The sequence below is a fragment of the Mesoplodon bidens genome, assembly GCF_964165515.1.
Source record: "Mesoplodon bidens genome assembly, chromosome: 18".
NCBI classification, from domain to species: domain Eukaryota; kingdom Metazoa; phylum Chordata; class Mammalia; order Artiodactyla; family Ziphiidae; genus Mesoplodon; species Mesoplodon bidens.
In genome coordinates this window covers 38,489,737-38,516,346 of record NC_138175.1, presented here as the reverse complement: position 1 = coordinate 38,516,346, position 26,610 = coordinate 38,489,737, and the positions used below count along the sequence as shown (strand labels likewise).

Here is a 26,610-nt window from a genome sequence, read left to right as displayed (position 1 = left end):
GGTTCTGCAGTTCTGCTTGTGTGTCGAGGAATGAATTCATTTTTTTTTGTCCTGCTCTGGCCTTGCAGTGCTTGTTCATGATTAACCATATACCTTCAAGAATCATATCTTTAAGTCTGGAGCCCTGTGTTTCCGCAGTTCTGGAAATCCCTCCGCCATCCTGAGGTACCGTGTCTTCTCCATCCTCTCCTCTTCCCTTTCAGGACCCCGTTTAGGCATATGTTGGGCTTTTGCATTTGCTTCTTCATTTGTATTTTCCATTTGTTTCTCTCTCTGCACTGAATTCTGGGGGAGAATTATCTTCAGATTGCTCTGCCCGTTCATTATTTGTCTCTTCAGCACTGTTTATCTGCTGTTTAACCCTCCCAGTGAGTTTTAAATTTAAAAGTCTTTCATTTCTAGAAGTTTCATTTGTTTCTTTTAAAAAAGTCCTTGCCCCTTGTGTCTTCTTCTTTTCTCTGCTAGGTTTTGTTGTCTCTCGTCCTGTTTTTAACTAGTTCTTGTGATGCTTTTCAAGGCTTGTGTGCGGTGTTTTTCTTTCATTTATTTAGTTTTCCTGTGGATGGCTTGGCTCTTCCAGGGTCCCAGGTCTCCCTTGCCTGTGAACTCAAGTCCCTGTTTCCTTTTGCATGTGTTTGTTACAACCTCAGGTCCCAGCCTCCAGGGTAGTGCCCTTTAAGAGAAATATAATATGAGCCATGTATATAATTTAAAATTTGCAAATAGCCACATTAAAAAATAAAGAGGTAGATGAAATTAATTTTAATAACATATTACATTTAAGCCAGTAGATCTGAAATATTATCATTTCAACATGTAATCAATATGAAAATGAATTATTTGGGGTACTAAGTCTTCCAAATCCAGTGTATTTGACACTCACAGCAGGTCTCAATTCGGGGCCACATTTCAAGTGTGTCATCACCACATGTGACTGGTGGCCGCCATATTGGATGACAGTTCCAGGCCCTGTATTGGAGTCTGACTTTCCCCTTGGGCCAACTTGTGCTCGCACCTGTGGCTTTGAGTTTCCTCATTGTTGCTGGCTCTTGGGGTCTTACCTGTCTCTTGAGCTTGACTCTGTATTAAAAATGGTCTTTTCTCATATCTCTATGTGTTTATAGTTGGAGAAAGAGGTCAGTTTAGTCCACCATGTTGCCAAAATCCTTTCATTTATTCCTTACAACAATCTTTTTTTTTCTTCTTCTTTTTTTAAAAAAATTTTTATAGGGGTATAGTTGATTTACAATGTTGTGTTAGTTTCAGGTGTACAGCAAAGTGAATCAGTTATACATATACATATATCAACTCTTTTTTGAGATTCGTTTCCCATATAGGCCATTACAGAGTATTGAGTAGAGTTACCTGTACTATACAGTAGGTTCTTATTAGTTATCTGTTTTATATATAGTAGTGTGTATGTCAATCCCAATCTCACAATTTATCCCTTCCCCCCACCATCCCCTGGTAAACATAAATTTGTTTTCTACATCCATGACTCTACTTCCGTTTTATAAATAAGTTCATTTGTATCCCCGTTTTTTTAGATTCCACATATAAGTGATATCATATGATATTTGTCTTTCTGTGTCTGACTTACTTCACTCAGTATGACAATCTCTAGGTCCATCCATGTTGCTGCAAATGGCATTAGTTTGTTCTCTTTTATTGCTGAGCAATATTGCATTGTATATATGTACCACATCTTCTTTATCCATTCCTCTGTTGATGGACATTTCGGTTGCTTTTTCCTTACAACACTCTTATGATGGAGGTACTCTTACGCTCAGTTTACAGATGAGGAAACTAGGGCTCATGGACCTTAAGTGACTTGCCCAAGGTCATGTGGCTGTTAAGTGGCCGAGAACAAACCCCCATACAGGTCTGTTTGAATTCCAAGTCCACGCTCTATCCACCACGTGTGTTGCCATCTCATAATTGTGATTCCTCCTCGTTCATTCTCAGGAAATAAACACCACCAAGAGCTCTCTCCTCCCTGACTCCGTACACAGCCTTGCTTGTCTAGAGAGTAGCTGCTGGCTGAGACCTGGTAGTGGAGAGCCATGGACCAGTGCAGCCTGGGGGACAAGGGCACCCTTCCATCCAAGATGCACCTCCCTTCGTTTCCCGAGAGCCAGGCGCTCAAATGCGGCGACACCCTCAACCGGGATCTGGGGCCTGGCTCACGAGACCTGCTGTACGACGGCCTGAGCCACTTGGACCTGGACCCCAGCCTCCTGATGCCTGACGCGCCCAGCGAGATGCTGGAGGACAACTTGGATGCCCTGTCCGTGTATTCAGGGAAGGACAGTGACTCCATGAAGCCGCTGGTGGAGTATGCAGATCCGGAATCTCAGACTGCCTTACAATAATACCCACTCTGCTTTCCCCCCAGAGTGCCAGCAGTAAGAAGCAAAAGAAGAAATGAAAGTAAAAGCACTTTGCAGGCTGGGAAGCACTGGACAGATGGTAGTGATTTTTACCAATACTGTTAGAATACCTTCCCACAGCCCATTGATGCAGTTCTAAGTCTTTCTCTTCCGCAGCGGAGGAGCAAAGGGAGAACTAGTGGAACAGTCAGAGACGTTGGTTACATCACCTTTTGGTTTACCTTCAGACTTCCGCCATAGGATAAATTTGATTTTTGTTTTTAACCCACTTCATGGGTTCTTGGGTAAGTTGCTTAGAGCTCCTTCGTATTTATAATCACACCACACGCATGGAAGGCCACATCCGGAACAGCCCTGCAGAACAAATGTCAATGTTAATTGGGATCAGCAGCTCAAGAACTGTCCTGCATACTCGCTAGAATGAAAGACTGCCGAGGCCCGCACTCCACACAATGTAGACAAGCCGTTAGCCTTGTCCCCGTGTTGGAACCATGGCTAAATGTGAAATCCTAGAAACCAAGGCCATCCTTGGTATTGCAGGTGCTGGGCCAGGCCTGGTTACAGTAATTAAGGTTCTCAACCTGAACCACAGAAATTACCTAAAAATGCTGCTAGGGTGAGTACGTGTGCGTTTTGCTGGGCAGAGAAACTGTGATATTTCACCAGATTTTCATATGGGTCTGTGCCCCCCAGTGAATGTTACAAAGCATTAATCTAGTTCAATTTTTCCTCATTTGTTTTAAACTTGAGGATTTTTTTTTTTGGTTACCTTATTAAAAAAAATCCACTGAACGTTAAATTTTAACTCTTTACACTTCTCTAACTTAAATTCAGATTCATACAAATGGATATGCTTATATATTTTAATTAGAAAGTGATATATATTTATATAGAAAAGTTAGAAAATAAAGAAAAGTAATAACAATTAAAATCCCCACCATGGCTCCCACACGTGGATTTTTTAAAAACGTAGGTGAGGCCACTAGGGTACACATGGTTTTGCAGAGATGTATTAAGTGTCTAATTCATTTGAAGTTTCTAAAACTTAGTGAGTCTGCTTTCTTACATGAAGGTAGACTATTCGGTGGTCATTGTAATGGTTATTCCATTGTATTGTCGGACCATATTCTTGCCTGATAGACTGTTAGAGTGGATCTGTGAATAACTTTTCCATTGACTTTTCTCTTGGATGAGTTCTTCGCACATATTCCTCCCTGTAGGCTTGCTGGTCGGAGAACACACACAGTTTTAGAGCTTGTGCACATGCTTTCTGGGAAGAGCAAGTGGCTTCCTGGGCCAGTGACTCTGTGCCTGTTTTTCAGTGTCCCTGCCAATTGTTTTGAAACCACATTTTGTTCTCTAGTTTAACAGTTGCTTTAATAAGCATTTAATTAATTAATTTATTTTTAGAGAAAAACTTCTGTTTGTTTATTTAGGCTGCGTTGGGTCTTCGTTGCTGCACGCGGGCTTTCTCTCTTTGTGGCGAGCGGGGGCTACTCTTCTTTGCGGTGTACGGGCTCTTCATCGCGGTGGCTTCTCGTTGCAGAGCACGGGCTCTAGGTGCACGGGCTTCAGTAATTGTGGCAGGTGGGCTCAGTAGTTGTGGCTTGCGGGCTGTAGAGTGCAGGCTCAGTAGTTGTGGCGCACGGGCTTAGTTGCTCCGCGGCATGTGGGATCTTCCCGGACCAGGGCTCGAACCCGTGTCCCCTGCATTGGCAGGCGGATTCTTAACCACTGTGCCACCGGGGAGGTCCTAATGAGCATTTGATGTGATTTGATTTGATTTTTATTTATTTATTTTAAATACTCATCTTTTTTAAAAAAAATTATTATTATTTATTTATTTGGTTGCACCAGGTGTTAGTTGTGGCAGGCGGGCTCCCCAGTTGTGGTATGCGAACTCTTAGTTGCCACATGCATATGGGATCTAGTTCCCTGACCAGGGATCGAACCCGGGCCCCCTGCATTGGGAGCGCGGAGTCTTATCCACTGTGCCACCAGGGAAGTCCTCTAATGAACATTTTAAAAGTAAGTTATCAAGGCAAGGACTTTCCCACATGGGAGTCCTATTTTCCCTCATTTAAACTGTTAGAATCATTCGACCACTCAACACAGCAGCTTTTCGTATGAAGAAGATGTAGACCAGACAGGTTAAGTGACAAATGGCCAGAGACAGAGTTGGGATGAGAGTCGAGGTTCCTTTCTGCTGTGTCTCTCAAGCTACATGTCAGCCACAGAGAATTAGCATTTGGGGTCCTTTAGTGCAGTATGCACGCCCTGACCTGTTGGATTCTTGGGTCCAGCCTCTGCTGCATCCTAGATGAAGGGCAGTTTTTAAACTTGCTATCACGTGAGGCAGTCTAATCCATCTTAAGGGGTAGAAAAATCTTCCATGATTCATCCATCCAACAGTTACTGTGTGCCTACGAGTACAGGAATGGGAATCCCAGGAGCTAGGAACACAGCAGCAAGCCTGCAGAGTTCTTAGGTCTTGTATCCACTGTCCTTACGTCTCTAGTGATTTAAAATCAGCTTCCCTATACTTTTTTTTACACATCATTTTAATATAAATTTATTTATTTATTTTTGGCTGCATTGGGTCTTCGTTGCTGCATGTGGGCTTTCCCTAGTTGCAGCAAGCGGGGGCTACTTTTCGTTGCGGTTCACGGGCTTCTCATTGAGGTGTCTTCTCTTGTTGCGGAGCACGGGCTCTGGGCGCGTGGGCTTCAGTAGTTGTGGCTCGTGGGCTCTAGAGCGCAGGCTCAGTAGTTGTGGCACACGGGCTTTGCTGCTCCGCAGCATGTGGGATCTTCCTGGACCAGGGCTCGACCCCATGTCCCTTGCATTGGCAGGCGGATTCTTAATCACTGCGCCACCAGGGAAGTCCCTCTCTTTACCTTTTATTCATCAAATGTAGCTCTGCCCCTTGTAGCAAGACAGAAGCAGTGTGCTCCCTCCTCCACATCCTGGCCCTTCAGCTACTTGAAGACATCTCCCTCTCCCACATGGACATTCCCAGACTCTTCACCTGTTCCTCTGATGAGGTGATTCGTGGAAATGCCTTTTATCATTTACCCAAGAAGTACATAAACATGGAAAATTCAGATATACAGGAAAAGGAAAATTAAGTTGATCCATGATCCTACCAATCAATCCCATTCTGTTTGTTTGTATTCAAATTTATTTGTCCCTTCTAAAGACTAGATCATTCGGTTTTTCAGCAATCCTCTTGTTAGTGGCACAGCACTTAGTGGTATGGCATGAACATCCTTTCACGTCATCGGATATTTTCCTACAGTTGTATCTTAAATGCCTGCGCCATAGACCATTGAGACCAGAATGCAGTCACCCACCTGCCCTCGTGTCAGTTATTAGGTGGTTTCTCACATTTCACCAGGAAAAACAATGCTGCAGTTAACTCGCTTGCAGTTCACTGCAAGATCTCCGTTAATTTGTACAGATCTGCCTTAATTTGCTTAATTAAAAAACCCAGAGTGGAATTGGCTGGGAGAAAGGACTTAAACTTTTCTAAGATTTTGCATTGTGCATTTCTGGATTGCACTTGCAAGTGTGCTGTTGATGTTACCGTCATGAAGTCCTGCCTGTCGAGTCACTCTGTCCTGGAAGCACTCAGACTGTTGCTGTCCCCTCCCTTACCCCCCAAGTGTGGCTTGAAGATTGGGTGCCGCCCTGGAGGGGTGGCCTGACCAGGGTCCCTTCTCCCCCTCACCTGGTGCTAAGCCTGGTCTTCTCTGCGAGTGCGGCTGCTGAAGTTGGGGTTCTCGGCCAACTCCCTGAGTTGGACTCAGCTGCTGAAGTTGGTCCGAGGGTGGTAGAGTGCTTGCACCCGGGCTCCGATGTCCCCGGATGTCATAACCTATGCTTTCTCCCTCTGTCTAGACCTGGGGCTAGGCGTGCTCAAGGTGCCCAAAGAGGCTAACGAAGGAGGCAGGGCCACGTCTGGGAGCACAAGGAAAGGAAAGCGGCAGCACAGGTCCCCTCAGAACCCACTCCTGGACTGCAGCCTCTGCGGGAAGGTGTTCAGCAGCGCCAGTTCTCTCAGCAAGCACTACCTGACGCACAGCCAGGAGAGGAGACACGTGTGCAAAATCTTCAGCAAGGCCTTTAAGCGTCAGGACCACCTGTATGCAGGAGTCTGGTCGGGATGTCTGTTCAGGGGGCTGCTGGGGGCTGGGCGTGTTCCCGGTTCTTTTGCATCCCCTCCCATCCACCTGCACCGCCCCCCACCGTCGGGTGTCCCAGGTGTGTGCAAGCTGTTCTCCTCCCACGGCCAGTGTTTGGGGTGGGGGGCAGGGCCTACACTGCCCCGGACAGCCCGCCCTCCCCAGCCTCCAGATTCACTCCAGTGAGGAGAATGCCGCTGCGATTTGCAGACAGGACCCTTGTGCTTTAAAAACACACTCCAGAGGCAATTTTGTCATGGAGGGAGTTGGGCTAACTGTGTAGAGAAATTTTCAGAGTCCCTGGTAGGTGTCTGAGCAGAACAGATATGCACTCCATGAGGAATATACGTTGGGATAACACCAGGGCGTAAGGGGTTCTGCGATGCCTGTTTCTAGAACATGGCAATGGAGTGTTCACTCTTTTTTTTTCCTTTTTAAATTACCCCTTTTATTAACTGTTTTTGTTTAAACTTGACTTTAAAAAGCAAGGTCAGTGTAAGAGGAGCAGAATTCCATTTGTTCTTCATGTCTTAGAAATGATAAGCTTCTCTTGCTGCCGAGGGAGGAGAGACAGACTTTCAAACTGAGAGACTGGTACGTGGGAGAGGACGATCCCTTGCATGTTTACAGCTCGCCCAGCCTTTACTGACGCTTTGATGGATCCCGCTTTCATTGTATCCTCTCCCCTCTCGCCATTAAGGATGGGAAATGATTTACTCCTGTCACAAACTGGTAATAGTTAGGGGTAGAAAGTGGGTCTCCAGATGCCCTCTCTGCTGCTTCCCTCAGATGGAGGCCAAGGGTCCACGTTTGGGAAAGGGTTTCATTATTTACTGGGTCCCATTGATTAGAACCATCCGGAGTAGGATTGTTGGGAACCCAGAGGGTGATTTACCCATTTGTTTATATTTATAATATGTTAATGCAGGTATAAGTATGATGTAAATATAATACATACTTGCATTCTTTTATATTTGCAGAAATTATAGGCAAATTTGCCTTTTTCTTTTTCTTTTTTTTTTTTCTTTTGCTGTGGGGCTCCCAGGTCACTGTCTAGAGGACTCCTGTGGGAAGGCAAAGACTCCTTTGTTCGAGGAAGGATCATCCCCAAGTTAGCATGTCCTCAAGTGCGTTCCCAGAACTCTGGTTGTCTGGTTCTCGGGGATGCTAAACGGGTCTATTTAAAAAAATGGTTTTGTGGGCAAATAAGTTTGAGAGACATGGAAAGTTCAACAGATCTCTCTTTATCTGCTCTGTGGCTTTTCAGTTTGCTCCTAGGAACCTCCAAGAAGTAAAGAGTGTTTTTCCCAAACTTATTTGCCAGCTGAGCCCAAGTCCTCAGGGAGCAACTCTGGAGACTGGTGTTCCTTAGGAACCCACTTTGGGGAACTCTGACTTGACTCCCACTGATTTTTTAAATCTCAGATTAGGGGTTTGCTTAGGGGTGAGGGCAAGAGCTCCCCCTTCCAGACGGCTTTGGCCGTAGCAGGGGTCTTTGCTCATAGGGTCTGAGCACAGTTTCTGAGTTGTGATGCTGCTGCCCCCTGGGGACACGCCTGGCTTCCTGCAGTTAGTGACCCACGCCGAGACACCCACTAACTTTCTCCTCATGTGATTCCAGGACTGGGCACACGCTCACCCACCAGAAGACCAAGCCCTTTGTGTGCAGTGCGCAGGGCTGCAGCAAGAGCTACTGCGACTACTGCTCCCTGCACTGGCCACAGATGGAGCCGGGCACGGACGTGTTCACAGCCATCCACTCGTGGGCAGTGGAGAACGGCGGCCCAACCCAGCTGAGCCGAAGCTGCCCCTGCTCCAGCCCCCACCATCCCTGGAGGGCTGGCTCGAGGGCGCTCTCCTGCCCGCCTGCCTACCTCTGTTCCATAGCCAGACTGTCCCCGCCAGTTCCCAGCCATCAAACCACAGTTTCCAGTGGCTCTGAAACCTGTCGGGCTGCCCTACGAGCAAAGGAAACAGTATGTTTGTCGTCCACAAGCCCTCTGCAGTGCCGTCCCAGGAGGGCTCCGAGCCTGGCCCCGGTCTCAACAGCGACTCCCCTGCGGGGGAGCCCTCCCCCAGCCGGGGCACCGGTCTGGAGGCCATGCCGCCCTTCCCTCCCACGCTCCTGAAGGCACCAGGGGAGGCCTTGGGTGACCCCAGATATGTCAGCATCAGCGGGGAAGACGACTCCTGGGCTTCCAAGAGGCGCAAGTTCGACTGCGACTCCTCGTGGCAGAACCCTGGTGAGCCTGGCCCCCAGGGCAGCCCAAAGTCCAGCGGCCTCCCATCAGACGCCATGCCGCTCTTCCGGCAGCTGTTCCTGAGGTCTCAGGAGTCTCTGGTGAGCCACGAGCAGATGCAGGTGTTCCAGATGATCACCAAGTCCCAGCGGATCTCCTCCCACACCCAGGTGCCGCCGCCTCCTCCCAGCTTCCCACACCCGACGGCAAGCAAGTTGCCCTGAAGTCACTGCAGGGGCCGTGGCTACAGTAGCCCCCGCCTATGGCGCACACTGATGACTCTCTCCATGCTGGCCCCATGAACCCTGAGCCAGAGGGATCCCTAACCCGCAGGAGAAAATCCAAACCTGCTTTCCCCACAGAGGCCTCCCCCAGCAGAGTGAGCCAGGACACAAAGGGAAGACCAAAAGTGGCTGCTGCTCCACCTGCCCTCACAGTGTCGTCCCTGGACCCTCCTGGGAAGCCAGACATCTCCTCTCTGGCCAAGCAGTTGAGATCCTCGAAAGGGACCTTGGGCCTGTGGGACATCTTCTCCCCCGGGGCGCTGCGACAGACCCAGTTAGGAGGAGAGGAGCCATCCAGAGCCCACCTCCCACGGAAGCAGGCTCAGGCTGAGAATCGCATGGCTTCCGGGGCCACAAAAGGTGAAGAGGGCCTGGCCTGCTCCAAGGGCCGAGGATACAGGCTCATCTCTGGCAACTCCAGGGCCCAGCACTTTTCAGGCTTCCGGAAGGAGAAGGTGAAAATGGATATGTGCTGTGCGGCTTCTCCAAGCCAGGTAGCCATGGGCTCGTTCTCGTCGTTGGCCAGACCTCCAGAGGATCCTCCGTGGGACTCCAAGTCCAAGCGGATGATATTCAACAGGATCCAGGTACCAGGGCCCTCTCACGGGAGCTGACTGTGCGGGAGGCAGAGTCTCGTCCTTACCTGTGTCCGTGTTTCTGACTTGTCCAGGCACTGTATTTAACCTCAGCAAATCCTCAGATGCAGTTTGTTTACAGAGGGGGGAATGAAGGTCCAGAGAAGTGATGGTTCCTCCCATCACCCTCCACTCTGCAACACACACACACACAACAGAACAGGGCTTTAGAGTTGTCAGAGACACTTTGCATCATGTTTCTTCACTAAACTTTTGCTATTTGCTTTCTTTCTGCCTTTCGCTTCCTTTTGGATTTGCCTCCTTCACTTCTTCAGAGAATGTAAAGGCAGAGCTCCTTTGCCCTTGATATTTGTACGTGAAATGCTGTATCTATTCTGGTGGTGATTCACAGGTCCGTAAGTCCGACTTGGCCCTTGCTGCAAGCCTGGCGCCGGTCCGCCCTTGTGGAGCAGCTTGGGTCCTCCCACATCGTGCCCATGAAGTCCTGGTCGCAGAGAGCTTGGCCACATCTCTTCGTGATGTTCTGAGGTCCAGCATCCTTCCTGTCACACCACAGCTACCTCCTCCTCTTTTTTTTTACAGCTTTAATATTCATGTGTCATCTAATTCGCCATCTTGAAGTGCACCATCCAGTTTGTTTACGAGGTTGTGCACCCATTGCCACTCTTTGCCAAAACACTTTCATCACCGCAGAAAGAAACCCCACACCCTTGGTTGTCACCCACAATCTCTCCAACCCTCCCAGCCCCTGGCAACCATGCATCTACCTTCTGTCTCCATGGATTTGCCTCTTCTGGACACTTCATGTGATTGGAATCCTAACGCTGCGTGGCCTTTTGTGTCTTTTGCTTCTTTCACTTCACATGATGTTCTCAGATTCCTCTGTGCTGTAGCGCGGGTCAGAACTTCACTCCTTTTTATCGCTGGTAAGTTGTTCATTGTATGGATACACCGTATTTTATTTATTCATTCATCAGCTGACAGATATGTGGGTTGTTTTCACTTCTTGGCCATTGTGATAACGGTGCTATGAACATTTGTGTACAGATTATTGTTTAGACATATGTTTTCACTTCTCTTGGGAAATACCTAGGAGCGGAATTCCTGGGCTCTAGGGTAATTCTATTGGAGGAAGTGCCAGACTTTTCCAAAAAGCTGTGCTGTTTTATATCCCTACCCAGAGTGTATGAGGCCTCCAGTTTCTCTGCATCCTCACCAACACCTGTTATTGTCCAGTTGGTTCTTTTGATTACAGCCACCTTAGTGGGTGGGAAATGATAATCTTATTATGGTTTAATATGCTTTTCCCTGATGGCTAATACTCCTGAGCATCTTTTAATGTGTTTATTGGCTATTTGTATATCCTCTTTGGATAAGTGTCTCTTCAGAGTCTTTGCCCATTTTTAAATTGGGTTGTGATTTTATTTTTGAGCTGTGAGAGTTCATTATGTATCACAGATACAGAAATATACATAGTCCCTTATCAGATACATGATTTGCAAATTCTTTCTCTTTTTTTTATTTTTTTAAAATTTTTTGCTTTATAACAAATTTAATCAGTTATACATATACATATGTTCCCATATCCCCTCCCTTTCGCGTCTCCCTCCCACCCTCCCTATCCCACCCCTCCAGGCGGTCACAAAGCACCGAGCTGATCTCCCTGTGCTATGCGGCTGCTTCCCACTAGCTATCTACCTTACGTTTGGTAGTGTATATATGTCCATGCCGCTCTTTCACTTTGTCACAGCTTACCCTTCCCCCTCCCCATATCCTCAAGTCCATTCTCAAGTAGGTCTGTGTCTTTATTCCTGTCTTACCCCTATGTTCTTCATGACATTTTTTTTTCTTAAATTCCATATATATGTGTCAGCATACAGTATTTGTCTTTCTCTTTCTGACTTACTTCACTCTGTATGACAGACTCTAGGTCCATCCACCTCATTACAAATAGCTCAATTTCATTTCTTTTTATGGCTGAGTAATATTCCATTGTATATATGTGCCACATCTTCTTTACCCATTCATCCGATGATGGACACTTAGGTTGTTTCCATCTCCGGGCTATTGTAAATAGGGCTGCTATGAACATTTTGGTACATGTCTCTTTTTGAATTATGGTTTCCTCTGGGTATATGCCCAGTAGTGGGATTGCTGGGTCATATGGTAGTTCTATTTGTAGTTTTTTAAGGAACCTCCATACCGTTCTCCATAGTGGCTGTACCAATTCACATTCCCACCAGCAGTGCAAGAGTGTTCCCTTTTTTCCACACCCTCTCCAGCATTTATTGTTTCTAGATGTTTTGATGATGGCCATTCTGACTGGTGCGAGATGATATCTCATTGTAGTTTTGATTTGCATTTCTCTAATGAGTAAAGATGTTGAGCATCCTTTCATGTGTTTGTTGGCAGTCTGTATATCTTCTGTGGAGAAATGTCTATTTAGGTCTTCTGCCCATTTTTGGATTGGGTTGTTTGTTTTTTTGTTATTGAGCTGCATGAGCTGCTTATAAATTTTGGAGATTAATCCTTTGTCAGTTGCTTCATTTGCAACTAGTTTCTCCCATTCTGAGGGCTGTCTTTTGGTCTTGTTTATGGTTTCCTTTGCTGTGCCAAAGCTTTGAAGTTTCATTAGGTCCCATGTGTTTATTTTTGTCTTTATTTCCATTTCTCTAGGAGGTGGGTCAAAAAGGATCTTGCTGTGATTTATGTCATAGAGTGTTCTGCCTATGTTTTCCTCTAAGAGTTTGATAGTGTCTGGCCTTACATTTAGGTCTTTAATCCATTCTGAGCTTATTTTTGTGTATGGTGTTAGGGAGTGATCTAATCTCATACTTTTACATGTCCCTGTCCAGTTTTCCCAGCACCACTTATTGAAGAGACTGTCCTTTCTCCACTGTACATTCCTGGCTCCTTTATCAAAGATAAGGTGACCATATGTCCGTGGGTTTATCTCTGGGCTTTCTATCCTGTTCCATTGATCTATCCTTCTGTTTTTGTGCCAGTACCATACTGTCTTGATTACTGTAGCTTTGTAGTATAGTCTGAAGTCAGGGAGCCTGATTCCTCCAGCTCCATTTTTCGTTCTCAAGATTGCTTTGGCTATTCGGGGTCTTTTGTGTTTCCATACAAATTGTGAAATTTTTTGTTCTAGTTCTGTGAAAAACGCCAGTGGTAGTTTGATAGGGATTGCATTGAATCTGTAGATTGCTTTGGGTAGTAGAGTCATTTTCACAATGTTGATTCTTCCAATCCAAGAACGTGGTACATCTCTCCATCTATTTGTATCATCTTTAATTTCTTTCATCAGTGTCTTATAATTTTCTGCATACAGGTCTTTTGTCTCCTTAGGTAGGTTTATTCCTAGATATTTTATTCTTTTTGTTGCAGTGGTAAATGGGAGTGTTTCCTTGATTTCACTTTCAGATTTTTCATCATTAGTATATAGGAATGCCAGAGATTTCTGTGCATTAATTTTGTATCGTGCAACTTTACCAAATTCATTGATGAGCTCTAGTAGTTTTCTGGTAGCATCTTTAGGATTCTCTATGTATAGTATCATGTCATCTGCAAACAGTGACAGCTTTACTTCTTCTTTTCCGATTTGGATTCCTTTTATTTCCTTTTCTTCTGTGATTGCTGTGGCTAAAACTTCCAAAACTATGTTGACTAAGAGTGGTGAGAGTGGGCAACCTTGTCTTGTTCCTGATCTTAGTGGAAATGGTTTCAGTTTTTCACCATTGAGGACGATGCTGGCTGTGGGTTTGTCATATATGGCCTTTATTATGTTGAGGAAAGTTCCCTCTATGCCTACTTTCTGCAGGGTTTTTATCATAAATGGGTGTTGAATTTTGTCGAAAGCTTTCTCTGCATCTATTGAGATGATCGTATGGTTTTTCCCCTTCAATTTGTTAATATGGTGTATCACGTTGATTGATTTGCGTATATTGAAGAATCCTTGCATTCCTGGAATAAACCCCACTTGATCATGGTGTATGATCCTTTTAATGTGCTGTTGGATTCTGTTTGCTAGTATTTTGTTGAGGAGTTTTGCATCTATGTTCATCAGTGATATTGGCCTGTAGTTTTCTTTCTTTGTGACATCCTTGTCTGGTTTTGGTATCAAGGTGATGGTGGCCTCGTAGAATGAGTTTGGGAGTGTTCCTCCCTCTGCTCTATTTTGGAAGAGTTTGAGAAGGATAGGTGTTAGCTCTTCTCTAAATGCTTGGTAGAATTCGCCTGTGAAGCCATCTGGTCCTGGGCTTTTGTTTGTTGGAAGATTTTTTATCACAGTTTCAATTTCAGTGCTTGTGATTGGTCTGTTCCTATTTCCTATTTCTTCCTGATTCAGTCTTGGCAGGTTGTGCATTTCTAAGAGTTTGTCCATTTCTTCCAGGTTGTCCATTGTATTGGCATAGAGTTGCTTATAGTAATCTCTCATGATCTTTTGTATTTCTGCAGTGTCAGTTGTTACTTCTCCTTTTTCATTGCTAATTCTATTGATTTGAGTCTTCTCCCTTTTTTTCTTGATGAGTCTGGCTAATGGTTTATCAATTTTGTTTACCTTCTCAAAGAACCAGCTTTTAGTTTTATTGATCTTTGCTATCGTTTCCTTCATTTCTTTTTCATTTATTTCTGATCTGATTTTTATGATTTCTTTCCTTCTGCTAACTTTGGGATGTTTTTGTTCTTCTTTCTCTAATTGCTTTAGGTGCAAGGTTAGGTTGTTTATTCGAGATGTTTCCTGTTTCTTAAGGTGGGATTATATTGCTCTAAACTTCCCTCTTAGAACTGCTTTTGCTGCATCCCATAGGTTTTGGGTCGTCGTGTCTCCATTGTCATTTGTTTCTAGGTATTTTTTAATTTCCTCTTTGATTTCTTCAGTGATCACTTCGTTATTAAGTAGTGTATTGTTTAGCCTCCATGTGTTTGTATTTTTTACAGCTCTTTTCCTGTAATTGACATCTAGTCTCATAGCATTGTGGTCGGAAAAGATACTTGATACAATTTCAAGTTTCTTAAATTTACCAAGGCTTGATTTGTGACCCAAGGTATGATCTATCCTGGAGAATGTTCCATGAGCACTTGAGAAAAATGTGTATTCTGTTGTTTTTGGATGGAATGTCCTATAAATATCAATTAAGTCCATCTTGTTTAATGTATCATTTAAAGCTTGTGTTTCCTTATTTATTTTCATTTTGGATGATCTGTCCATTGGTGAAAGTGGGGTGTTAAAGTCCCCTAGTATGAGTGTGTTACTGTCGATTTCTCCTTTTATGGCCGTTAGTATTTGCCTTATGTATTGAGGTGCTCCTATGTTGGGTGCATAAATATTTACAATTGTTATATCTTCTTCTTGGATCGATCCCTTGATCATTAGGTAGTGTCCTCCTTTGTCTCTTGTAGTAGTCTTTATTTTAAAGTCTATTTTGTCTGATATGAGAATTGCTACTCCAGCTTTCTTTTGGTTTCCATTTGCATGGAATATCTCTTTCCATCCCCTTACTTTCAGTCTGTATGTGTCTCTAGGTCTGAAGTGGGTCTCTTGTAGACAGCATATATATGGGTCTTGTTTTTGTATCCATTCAGCCAATCTGTGTCTTTTGGTGGGAGCATTTAGTCCATTTACATTTAAGGTAATTATCGATATGTATGTTCCTATTCCCATTTTCTTAATTGTTTTGGGTTCGTTGTTGTAGGTCTTTTCCTTCTGTTGTGTTTCTTGCCTAGAGAAGTTCCTTTAGCATTTGTTGTAAAGCTGGTTTGGTGGTGCTGAACTCTCTCAAGCTTTTGCTTGTCTGTAAACGTTTTAATTTCTCCATCAAATCTGAATGAGATCCTTGCTGGGTAGAGTCATCTTGGTTGCAGGTTTTTCTCCTTCATCACTTTAATTATGTCCTGCCACTCCCTTCTGGCTTGTAGAGTTTCTGCTGAGAGATCAGCTGTTATCCTGATGGGGATTCCCTTGTGTGTTATTTGTTGTTTTTGCCTTGCTGCTTTTCATATGATTTCTTTGTGTTTAATTTTTGACAGTTTGATTAATCTGTGTCTTGGTGTATTTCTCCTTGGATTTATTTTGTATGGGACTCTCTGTGCCTCCTGGACTTGATTAACTCTTTCCTTTCCCATATTAGGGAAGTTTTCAGCTATAATCTCTTCAAATATTTTCTCAGTCCCTTTCTTTTTCTCTCCTTCTTCTGGAACCCCTATAATTCGAATGTTGGTGCGTTTAATGTTGTCCCAGAGGTCTCTGAGACTGTCCTCTGTTCTTTTCATTCTTTTCTCTTTATTTTGCTCTGCAGCAGTTATTTCCACTATTTTATCTTCCACCTCACTTATCCGTTCTTCTGCCTCAGTTATTCTGCTATTGATCCCATCTAGAGTATTTTTTATTTCATTTATTGTGTTTTTAATCGATGCTTGATTCATCTTTAGTTCTTCTAGGTCCTTGTTAACTGTTTCTTGCATTTTGTCTATTCTATTTCCAAGATTTTGGATCTTGGAAATAGAATCTTGGATCATCTTTACCATCATTACTGTGAATTCTTTTTCAGGTAGACTGCCTATTACCTCTTCATTTGTTAGGTCTGGTGGGTTTTTATGTTGCTCCTTCTCCTGCTGTGTGTTTTTCTGTCTTCTCATTTTGCTTATGTTACTGTGTTTGGGGTCTCCTTTTTGCAGGCTGCAGGTTCGTAGTTCCCGTTGTTTTTGGTGTCTGTCCCCAGTGGCTAAGGTTGGTTTAGTGGGTTGTGTAGGCTTCCTGGTGGAGGGGACTAGTGCCTGTGTTCTGGTGGATGAGGCTGGATCTTGTCTTTCTGGTGGGCAGGTCCAGGTCTGGTGGTGTGTTTTGGGGTGTCTGCGGACTTTTTATGATTTTAGGCCACCTCTCTGCTAATGGGTGGCGTTGTGTTCCTGTCTTGCTAGTTGTTTGGCATAGGGTGTCCAGCACTGTAGCTTGCTGGTCGTTGAGTGAAGCTGGGTGCTGGTGTTGAGATGGAGATCTCTGGAAGATTTTCGCCGTTTGATATTATGTGGAGCTGGGAGGTCTCTTGTGGACCAGTGTCCTAAAGTTGGCTCTCCCACCTCAGAGGCACAGCACTGACTCCTGGCTTCTCAATTTGGGATGATTTGTTGTCTATTCATGTATTCCACAGATGCAGGGTACATCAAGTTGATTGTGGAGCTTTAATCCGCTGCTTCTGAGGCTGCTGGGAGAGGTTTCCCTTTCTCTTCTTTGTTCTCACAGCTCCTGGGTCTCAGCTTTGGATTTGGCCCCGCCTCTGCGTGTAGGTCGCCGGAGGGCGTCTGTTCTTCGCTCAGACAGGACAGGGTTAAAGGAGCAGCCTCTTCGGGGACTCTGGCTCACTCAGGCCGGGCGGGAGGGAGGGGCACGGAGTGCGGGACGAGCCTTTTGGGAGGTCTGGGGTCTTCTGCCAGCGTTCAGTAGGTGTTCTGTAGGAGTTGTTCCACGTGTAGCTGTATTTCTGGTGTATCTGTGGGGAGGAAGGTGATCTCCGCGTCTTACTCTTCCGCCATCTTACCCGGAAGTTCATAGATTCCTTTTCTATTCCATGCAATCTTTTTATTTTATTTTATTGTGATGTGAACAGTTAATCAGTGATCTGTTCTTTTAACAAAGATTTAAGTGTGCAATACAGTATTGTTGACTATAGGTACAATGTTCTACAGCAGATTTCTAGAGCTTGATTAATTGAAACTTTATGCCCATTGATTAGTAACCTCCCATTTCCCACTGCCCCAACCCCTGGTAACCCCTATTCCACTCTTTGATTCTATCAATATGAAGTCAACTACTTTAGATATGTTATATAAGTGGAGTCATGCAGTGTTTCTCTTTCTGTGACTGGCTTATGTCACTTAGTATAATGTCCTCAATGGTCATCCATGTTGTTGCATATTGCAGAATTTCCTTTTAAGGCTAAATGGTATTTCATTGTATGTTTATGGCACATTTCCTTTATGTGCTCATCTGTCAGTGGACATTTAGGTTGTTTCCACATCTTGGCTATTATGAATGGTGCTGGAGTGAACATGGGAGTTCAGATATCTTTTTGAGGTCTTGACTGCAGTTCTTTTGGATGAGTACCCAGAAGTGGGTTTGCTGCATGATATGGTAGTTCTACTTTTAATTTTTGAGGAAACTCCATACCCTGCAATCTTTTTTTTTGTCATTTTCAATTTTACATTGGATTAGAGTTGATTTACAATGTGTTAGTTTCAGGTATACAGCAAAGTGATTTTGTTATACATATTCACATATCTGTTCTTTTTTAGATTCTTTTCCCATAGAGGTTATTACAGAGCATTGAGTATAGTTCCCTGTGCTATACAGTAGGTCCTTGTTGATTATCTATTTTATATACAGTAGTGTGTGTATACCATGCAATCTTGAAGAGCCTGCTTTTAGCTGCTCTGGAAAGTCAGGCAAAAAGGGCCTCATGGGTCAGTTGTAGCCAGTCTTCTTGAGGCTCTTCTTTGGGTGTTTTCCAGATCACATGGACGGCTCTTTTGGCATCAGTGTGGTGAAGGACAACAGCAAGATCAGCACTGAACCGTGAGTTGGAACAGACTTAGAACCTGAGGGTCCTTGCAATGTGGGGATGCTTTTACCCTCCTTGCATTCCAGTGTCGGTTTTTCCCAAGGGAGCCTTCATCACGGGAAAGTCAGGTCTAGATCCAGAGCCTCCCTAGGAGAGAAGTGGTGGATTTTTCCAGGCGTTTCCCCAATATTCCTTCTGTCCAGACATACCATAGTTGGATCTCTGGGGACAGAATGCCCAGCACCCTGGGGTTCTAGATAGAATTGATGATGGCACAATGAGATACTCTTTTGTAGCTTGGATGTTACCTTGGATACAGAAGAATGCCAGGTATCAGCACATACCTCCCCTGTCCTAGACCCCAAACGCCTGAAGCCAGAAATCTGGCGATAAAGCAAATTGCAGGAAGGAAGGAAGTATCCCTCAAGAGGTCTCTGGAATACCTGCGCGTGTCTACTGGGCTGATGAGCACTCCCTGTGTCTGAGAGATGGCCAAAAGGTGGGTTCCACAGCCCTGCTGAGCAGGGCTCACCGCACATCTCTCTTGTATTTCCCATCTTGGTCACACACATATGTCTCTATGTCCGTGTGTGTGGCCTCATTTCAGACACATCAACATAGGAAGCCAGTTTCAGGCTGAGATCCCAGAGCTCCAGGACAGATCACTGGCTGGAAGTGACGAGCATGTAGCTACTCTGGTCTGGAAGCCATGGGGAGATGTGATGACCAACCCGAAAACACAGGATAGAGGTGGCTGAGACTTTGGGGCCAGGTTCCCGAGGGCCCTCCTCCATCCCCAAGGGTTTTCTCCTCCCAGTTCTCACCTTGACCAAGAAGCAGTGATCCCCAGGCGGGGGTGGGGTGGGCAGAGCTGGCCTTCAGCGCAGGACTGCTTTGCTGTGCTGCAGTCCCTTGGCCCACCTCTCCTCTCACCCAGTAGCTGGGCAGGCCATCCAGAGCGGGTGCCAGGAGCAGGGTTTCTGCCCATCCTCCTTGTCCCTCCCTTCCCTCAGTCTGCTTTTAGCAGAGAGATGAGGGAGATGGTGACAGGAGCCCCCCGCCCCATCTGTGCTGTTGGGGAGGTTTCCTCTCTGGCACTTGCTGACCCTCTGTGTCTCCTCTCCTTCCCGCTGCCGGGCTGCCTGCTGGAAACAGTGACGGAGCTCTTCAACGTGGCCTGCTCCAGCGTGATGCCGGGCGGGGGCACCAACCTGGAGCTCGCTCTGCACTGCCTGCATGAAGCCCAGGGCAACATCCAGGTGCGGTGCAGGCGAGGGGGGGCTCAGAGGAGCTGTGGGAAGCTGCCTGCTCTCTTAGGGCCAGGGGCTCTAGGCGCAAGACACGTGCCTTCTACTTGGGGCTTTGCAGCTCACGAGAACCAAAGGCTGGCCACCCACCCTTCTCCCTGGTCGCTTTGGGACTGGTGGTGTCCTTTTGAACGTAGGGGAAATGCACACATATGGGCTCAAGCAGTTATTTATCTGGGGTGACAGCAGAGCACCAGGGTTCCTCCGGCGTTACCTCATGTCAGCGCGGCACTGGGGAGGCGGTGCCTAGCAGGACCAACTCAGGGCCTGCATTAATCTGGTTTATTTACTGAACATTAACTTTTGGATTAAAAATGGTGTATGAAAACCTCTGATGCAACAGAAATGCCTCTGCCTCCTCCAAGGACCCTCCTCACAATCCTGAAGTTTAGAAAATGAAGAAGTCCAACTGTGTGTAGTGGGAGAGGAAGTCACGTCACCCGAGTTGGAGACCCAAGAGTCAGGGCTACACGGTGCTTTTTCTCAAGCTGAGAGGCAGTGGCTGGCACGTGGTGGGTGCTCAGCAGAGTAATCAGCACACATTTACTGGGTCCTCCTGATACCTGGTGATGTCATGGTATCAGGCTGGGGCCAGCTCAGGGGCCCATTCTTGGTTTAATGCTCTGCTGCCACCATCTTGAAATTCTTAATAGTTTGTGAGCACAGGGCCCCGTGTTTCCATTTTGCGCTGGGTCCTGCAAACTGCATAGCGAGTCCTGACCAGGGTTATGCTGCTGAGCAAGACAAATGCCCTCTCTTTGCAGGGCTTACATTTTAGGAGAGTGAGCACATGAAATACATTTTTAAAAAGTGATAGATAATGATTAGTGCTATGAGGACCATAACATGGGTTAGGGCGGGGGCAGTGCCTCTCCAAATGCTGCTCCCTGAAGAAATAAGGAGCTTGTGCCAGAATAAGTCCACACACTGTTTGGTCATCAAGTAAATCTTGCTATGAAAAAGGTAACGTCAGCTGCACTCCACAGTCCGCTTAGTGCTGTAGGCAATGTGTCCCAAGTGGTTCACAGCTGGTGGCCGGTCCACAGACCGACCACACTTTGAGTCGCCCTGGGGCAGGGGTGGCTTTAGGGAGGGCTGCACATATTTTCTGAATGAATGAAAGAATGAAGGCGGGCCTCTACCTCACCTTCCCTCCCTCAGAGAGTTGCCCACCACTCCTGTCGTTCCAGGTTGCCCTGGAGACCCTCTTACTGAGAGGACCCCAGAAGCCACGGACTCACCCTCTCGCCAACTATCACTACACAGGTAACGAGCGTGGCTGCCCGCGTGGTTTGGCCTGGCTGAGGCCCCTGCGAGCCAGTCAGTTTCCATGGCAAGCTCTGCACGTGCCTCCCGGAGTTCTCTTGGGGCCTACACCTGCCCTGCCAGAAGGGCCCGTCCTCTCTGGGGGACTCAGTGGGTGCTGTTCTCTAGTTGGATCCAACCTTCCCCTTTCCACTGGTTCCCTCGTGGGCTCTTCCTGGCCAGAAGGGGGGTGCCAGGTTGGGGTGGGCTCAGGTTTCCCAGTTGAGCACTCCAGCGTTGGAGTCAGGCAACCAGGGCCCCACGGCTGCCCTTGGCAAGTCTCTTAACCAGAGGAAGCCTCAAGTTGCTGCACCTGTCAAGCGGGGATGGTAATAGCCCCTACCTGCTAAGGTTTTTGTGAGGATTGTGTGAGATAAAGCAAGTAAGGGGCTTAGCAGAAATCTTGGCATATAATTGGCGCTCGGTGGCCTGAAAAAGGAGGGGAGTCTGCACTTCAGCCGTGGCTGTGGTCCCAGAAGGAGAAACATCCTTCCTCCTCTTGGTTGTTTCTCCAATAGGTTCGGACATCTGGACCTCCATGGAGAAGAGGCTCTTTAAGAAGGCGTTCTGTGCCTACAAGAAGGACTTCTACTTGATACACAAGATGGTAAGGCGAACATGGCAGGCTGGTGTAGACAAGGCTCCTTCACACGGCCGAGGCGCTAGAACTGCAGGGCCTGTCAGGGGCGATACTCTGCTCATGCAGTGAACAGTTGACAACTACAATGCCATTGCTTGGAACAACCTGAAACGGTACAGAAATGAATCCCATGTTCAAAATAAAGCCCTCCAGGCCCCTCCCCACAATTCTACTTCTGATTGATAACCTGACAGGTAGTTACTGACCATATGGATTTTACACACCTATATGCACTTTCTCAAAAAAGGATGACATCATATACTTAATATCCTGCTGATTAGTTTGCTCTTTTTTTTAACTTGATGTACGCAAAATTGCACATAATCAAAGTGTAAGATTTAATGTTTTTGACATATTTATACACTTGTAAGACCACCACCATGATCAAGATAATGAGAATATCTGTCACCCCCAAAAGTTCCCTCCTGCCCCTTTGCAACCCTTCCTTCCTGCCACCCGGGTCCCTAGTCAACTCTTGTCTACTTTCTGTCACTCTAAATGAGTTTGCATTTTCTAGAGGTTTATATAAATGGAATAATCATACAGCATGTGATCTGCTTTGTCTGGCTTCTTACACTCAACCTAATGATTTTGAGATTCATCTATGTTGTCGTGTGTACCCATAGTTCATCCCTTTACTGTTGAGGAGTATACCACTGTGTGGACGGACCACCGTTCATTTAATCATCCACCTGTTGGTGGTTTCCAGTTACTGATGACTACAGATAAAGCTGCTCTGCACATTTACATACAAGTGTTTGTACGGACATGTACGGGTTTTTTTTTTTTTTTTTTTTTGCGGACACGGGGTTGGGATTATAAATACCTAGGAGGGGAATGAGGGTAACTTATAGTAGATGTATGTTTAACTTTTTAAGAAACTGCCAAACTGTTTTCCAAAGTGGCTCTACCACTTCCCATTCCCACCAGCTGGTTATGAAAGGTCCAGTTGCTCCACACCCTCGTCGACACTTGGTATGCTAAGTCTCTTTAATTTTAGCCATTCTAATGAGTGTACAGTAGCCTCTGACTCCATTTTCCTAATGACTAATGATGCTGAGCATCTTTGTGTTTTTTTGCTATATGTGCACCTTCTCTGGTGAGCTGTCTGTTCATATCTTTTGCCTCTGTTTTTATTGGAGTGTCTGTGTTTTTATTGAGCTGTAGGAGTTCTTATTTTGTTCTGAACACCAGTCCTTTATCCAGATATATGCTTTGGAAATATTTTCTTCCATTATGCCATTTGTCAGTCTTCTAACAGTGTCTTTTGAAGAAAAGTTTTAAATTTTGCTTAAGCATAACTTACTAGTTTCTCTTCTATAGACTGTGCTTTTCGTGTTGTATCTAAGACATCTTTGCCTAACCGAAAGTCACAAAGATTTTCCCCTGTGTTTTCTTCTGGAGGTTTTATAGTTTTAGGTTTTATTTCTAGATTTATGATCCATTGTAAGTTTATTTTTGTATGGGGTGCGAGGTGAGTTCATTTTTGCATATGGATATTTATTCCAATACCTTTTGTTGGAAAGACCATACTTGCTCCACTCAGTTGCTTTTGTACCTTTGTTAAATATCAGTTGGCCATATATATATGCATCTACTTCTGGACCCTATATTCTGTTCCATTGATCTGTTTGTCTTTTATTAAGCTATCCCCATACTGTCTTTATTACTGTAGCTTTATTCTAAGTCTTGAAATTAGAAAATGTTAGTCCTTCAACTTTGTTATTCTTTTTCAAAGTTATTTTTTGTATTCTAGATCCTTTTTAATTCCCTATGAATTTTAGAAATAACTTGTCAATTTCAAAATAAAAATTCCTGCTAGGAACTTGATTGGTACTGTTTTTGACTCTCTGCATCAACTGGGGAGAGTTGTTACCTTAACAATATTGAGTCTTCTGACTCGTGAACAGGGTATATCTCTCTATTTCAATCTTTAATTTTTCAGCACTGTTTTGAAGTTTTTAGTGTACAGTTGTTGCATACTTTTTGTCAGATTTATTCCTAAGCGCTTGGTTTTTTTCTGTTTTGTTTTTGGTTTTTTTTTTTTGCGGTATGCGGGCCTCTCACCATTGTGGCCTCTCCCGCCGCGGAGCACAGGCTCCGGACGCGCAGGCCCAGCAGCCATGGCTCACGGGCCCCGCCGCTCCATGGCACGTGGGATCCCTCCAGGACCGTTGCACGAACTCGTGTCCCTTGCATCGGCAGGCGGACTCTCAACCACTGCACCACCAGGGAAGCCCAGTACTTGTGTTTTTTATGATGTTATAGAGTTCTTTTTTATTTCAGTTTCCAATGGTTTGTTGCTAGTATGTATAGAAATAAAATTGATTTTTATATTGATCTTGTGTTCTGAAATGTTGCCAAACTAACTTACTAGTTTTGGTAACTTTTTTGTGGATTCCACTGAATTTTCTACATAGACAGTCATATCATCTATAAATAAAGACACTTTTATTTCTTCCTTTCCAACCTGGATGCCTTTACTTTTTTTCTTGCCTTTTTGCACTCTAGAACCACCAGTACAGTATTGAGTAGAAGTGGTGAGAGTGGAAATCCTTGTGTTGTTCATGATATTTGAGGGGAAACCACTCCACCGTTAGCTGTAGGGATATTGTAGGTATCATTGATCAGGTTGAAGAGAAGTTCCTTCTATTCCTATTGTGCTGAGAGTTTCCATCAGGAATGGACATTGGATTGTATCAAATGCTTTTTCTGCACCTATCAAGATGCTCATATGATTTCTCTTTTTTAAGTTTAATACGATGAATTACATTGATTTTCGATTGTTAAACCAACCTCACGTTTCTGGGATGAGCTCCACTTAGTCATGGTATATTGTCCTTTATATATATATATATATATATAGTTGGGTTCTGTTCGTTAAAGTTTTGTTTAAAATTTTTCATCTGTTCATGAGGGACATTGGTCTGTAGCCTTCTTTCCTTGTAATATCTTTGTCTGGCTTTGGTATCAGAGAAATGTTGAACTTACGGACTGAGTTGGGAAGTATTCCTTCCTCTTCAGTTTTTTGGAGGGCTCTGCCTAGCTGTCGCATAAGGCTATGAGGTATCCACCACGTAAGGACACTCTGCTTTAATTAGTCCCAGTCGGTAGACATGTGGCTCCACATGATGTCACAGTGAGCATCCTCGTGTGTACCTTTGTGTGCGTTTTCCTGGAGAGAAGCCTTCCTGGGCCAGCCTTGTTGCTCAGAGCGTGCAGAGCTTAGATGGTGTTGACTCTGGTGGCTTCTCTCTGAACTCCTTCATCCCCAGGAGGACTTTGTGATTCTCTGTCCCCCGTAGCAGAGGAGCATACCAAGCCGTAGGGGAGGGACGTTTCAGGAGGGCTTTCAAAAAGTGGCGGCTGGCCCCATGGGGAGGGGATTTAGGGCGTCAAGGCCATCCTCACTGCTGCTCCTGAGGCACTGTCCTTAGCCGGCTTCTGTCTTCCTCCACTAGGTCCAGACAAAAACAGTAGCCCAGTGTGTCGAGTACTACTACACGCAGAAAATAATGATCAATTTTGACTGCGGCCGAGCCCCAGTGCCAGAAAAGAGGGTCAAGAGAGAGCTGGATGAAGCAGACAGGATAGAAGCGAAGGTAAAGGGTCTCGGGGTAGGGCTTCAGGAGTTCAGCACGGATCTGGATGCCCGGTGCCCATCCAAGCTGGGTGGCGGTGTGGGGATGCACCCCGCGACGTCTGGACGCTCTGGACACCTGCTTCTCCCTTAGAAGGGCGGCTGGGCGGTCAGCACCCTTTCATCACCTCTGCCCCCTGTGCAGGTCACTCGTAGCCCTCGGAGGAAACCCAGCCACCTTCCAACCCCCGAATTACAGAGGACTACTGAGAGTTACAGGAGGGAGTCCATCCCCAACTCCAGCCCAAACACCAGCTCGAAGCGAACCCCTGAGCTGCCGGGCAGCAGGAAGGGCCAGGGCTTCTTTCCCTGCCAGAAGTGTGAGAGGTACCGCCCTTTCCCTGGATGCTCCCACACCGCCTGCCCTCAGCCCTCTGGGGTGCCCCCCTCAGGGCTACCCGCCTCCCCCTGCTCTGACCCCTGTGTCCTCTGGTGCCTCCTCAGGGTGTTTGGCAAGATCAAGGGTCGGAATGCCCACATGAAGTGGCACCGGCTTCAGGACCACGTGGATCCCACCGTCAGGGCAAGGTGGCCCGTGGAGCCCTTCCAAGTGTAGGAGGAGGAGGGCGAGCTAGGGGCTGGCATCAGCCCTCTGCGTGGGCAGCAAGTTGGGAGGGGCACCTCCAGCCCTGTTGCGTCTCCTTTGTTAGGTTGTTTTTGTACATTTTGAGTTGTATGTCTTATTAAATTGGGTTGTTAAGCAGCTGTCTTCTGGCTTCCCTTGCCTGTTGATCCAGCGAAGGCTTTTGAGCCCCTGCTGCTCCCAGAAGCCACAGTGACTGAGTCCCTGCCCTGGAGGAGCCTCATACATGAATGCAGCCAGCATTTATCAAGCACCTGCTGTAGCTGTGCCAGACAATGCCCAGTCCACGTGATGGGGACATAGTGATGGAGGGACAGGGCCCTCCGCTCACAGAGCTTACATTTTAGGAGCGGGAAGGTAGGAGTGATAAAGCAGCAAAAAGGTCAGTTTAGATATCTATAGTGCATATGCATTTGGCCGTAATAACAGAGGAGTCAGCGTAGGTTTAAGCTCTCAGGACACGTGGTGGTGCCAGTGGCTCCACAGTGAAGTCAAGGCCTGCCAGCAGTGGCCAGCGTCTGCAAGTCGGCTGCAGCAGCAGCAGCAGCAAGAATCCCCTCTTGTACGTGGAGCACCCAAACCTTCGGAGGGTGCAGGGCAGAGAGCAGCTCCCTCCCTTCCTTGTTCCCCTTTTTAAAAGTGAGGAAAGCTTGTAGTAGCGCCCAACAGAATGCCCCTCACATCTCCTCGGCCAGAACTGTAGCCCGTGCTCTTTCTAAACTGATCCGTGGCAGTGGAAAGGGAAGTGGCCACCGTTATCCCAGACCCTCAAGATTTCTCTCCAGGACAGAAGCATAAGTTGTGTTCCCCCCAGTTCCAGGAGTGGGGAGAACCAGTGTGCTCCCTCAAATTTGTTGTCACCCGATCCAAACTGGAATCC

The 26,610-nt window shown here is 46.0% G+C and overlaps 2 protein-coding genes and 1 pseudogene across 3 annotated transcripts in view; 2 read left to right on the top strand and 1 right to left on the bottom strand.

The window, feature by feature from the left end:
* The window catches only part of LOC308605471 (zinc finger protein 541-like), a gene marked incomplete at its 3' end in the record, with an annotated part of 31,773 nt that extends 29,401 nt beyond the window's left edge, over positions 1-2,372 (top strand). Inside the window, exon 2 of the mRNA XM_081215520.1 lies at positions 751-2,372. Within this exon, the coding sequence (XP_081071646.1) occupies positions 2,064-2,372 (309 nt within the window). The 5' untranslated portion in view covers positions 751-2,063. The remainder of the gene's footprint in view (positions 1-750) is intronic.
* A 240-nt stretch (positions 2,373-2,612) lies between these two features.
* The window catches only part of LOC308605469 (BRD4-interacting chromatin-remodeling complex-associated protein-like), a 147,188-nt gene continuing 123,190 nt past the window's right edge, over positions 2,613-26,610 (bottom strand). The window contains exon 6 of the transcript XR_014013695.1: positions 2,613-2,744. The gene's annotated coding sequence lies outside the window, so the exon portion shown is untranslated. The remainder of the gene's footprint in view (positions 2,745-26,610) is intronic.
* Positions 2,882-25,724, top strand: LOC308605732 (zinc finger protein 541-like; annotated as a pseudogene). Its single transcript has 13 exons — positions 2,882-2,930; positions 6,291-6,534; positions 8,196-8,343; positions 8,394-9,063; positions 9,148-9,685; positions 18,169-18,269; positions 18,863-19,005; positions 19,411-19,514; positions 20,753-20,828; positions 21,386-21,474; positions 24,969-25,109; positions 25,293-25,474; positions 25,592-25,724. The product of its transcript is annotated as a zinc finger protein 541-like (transcript).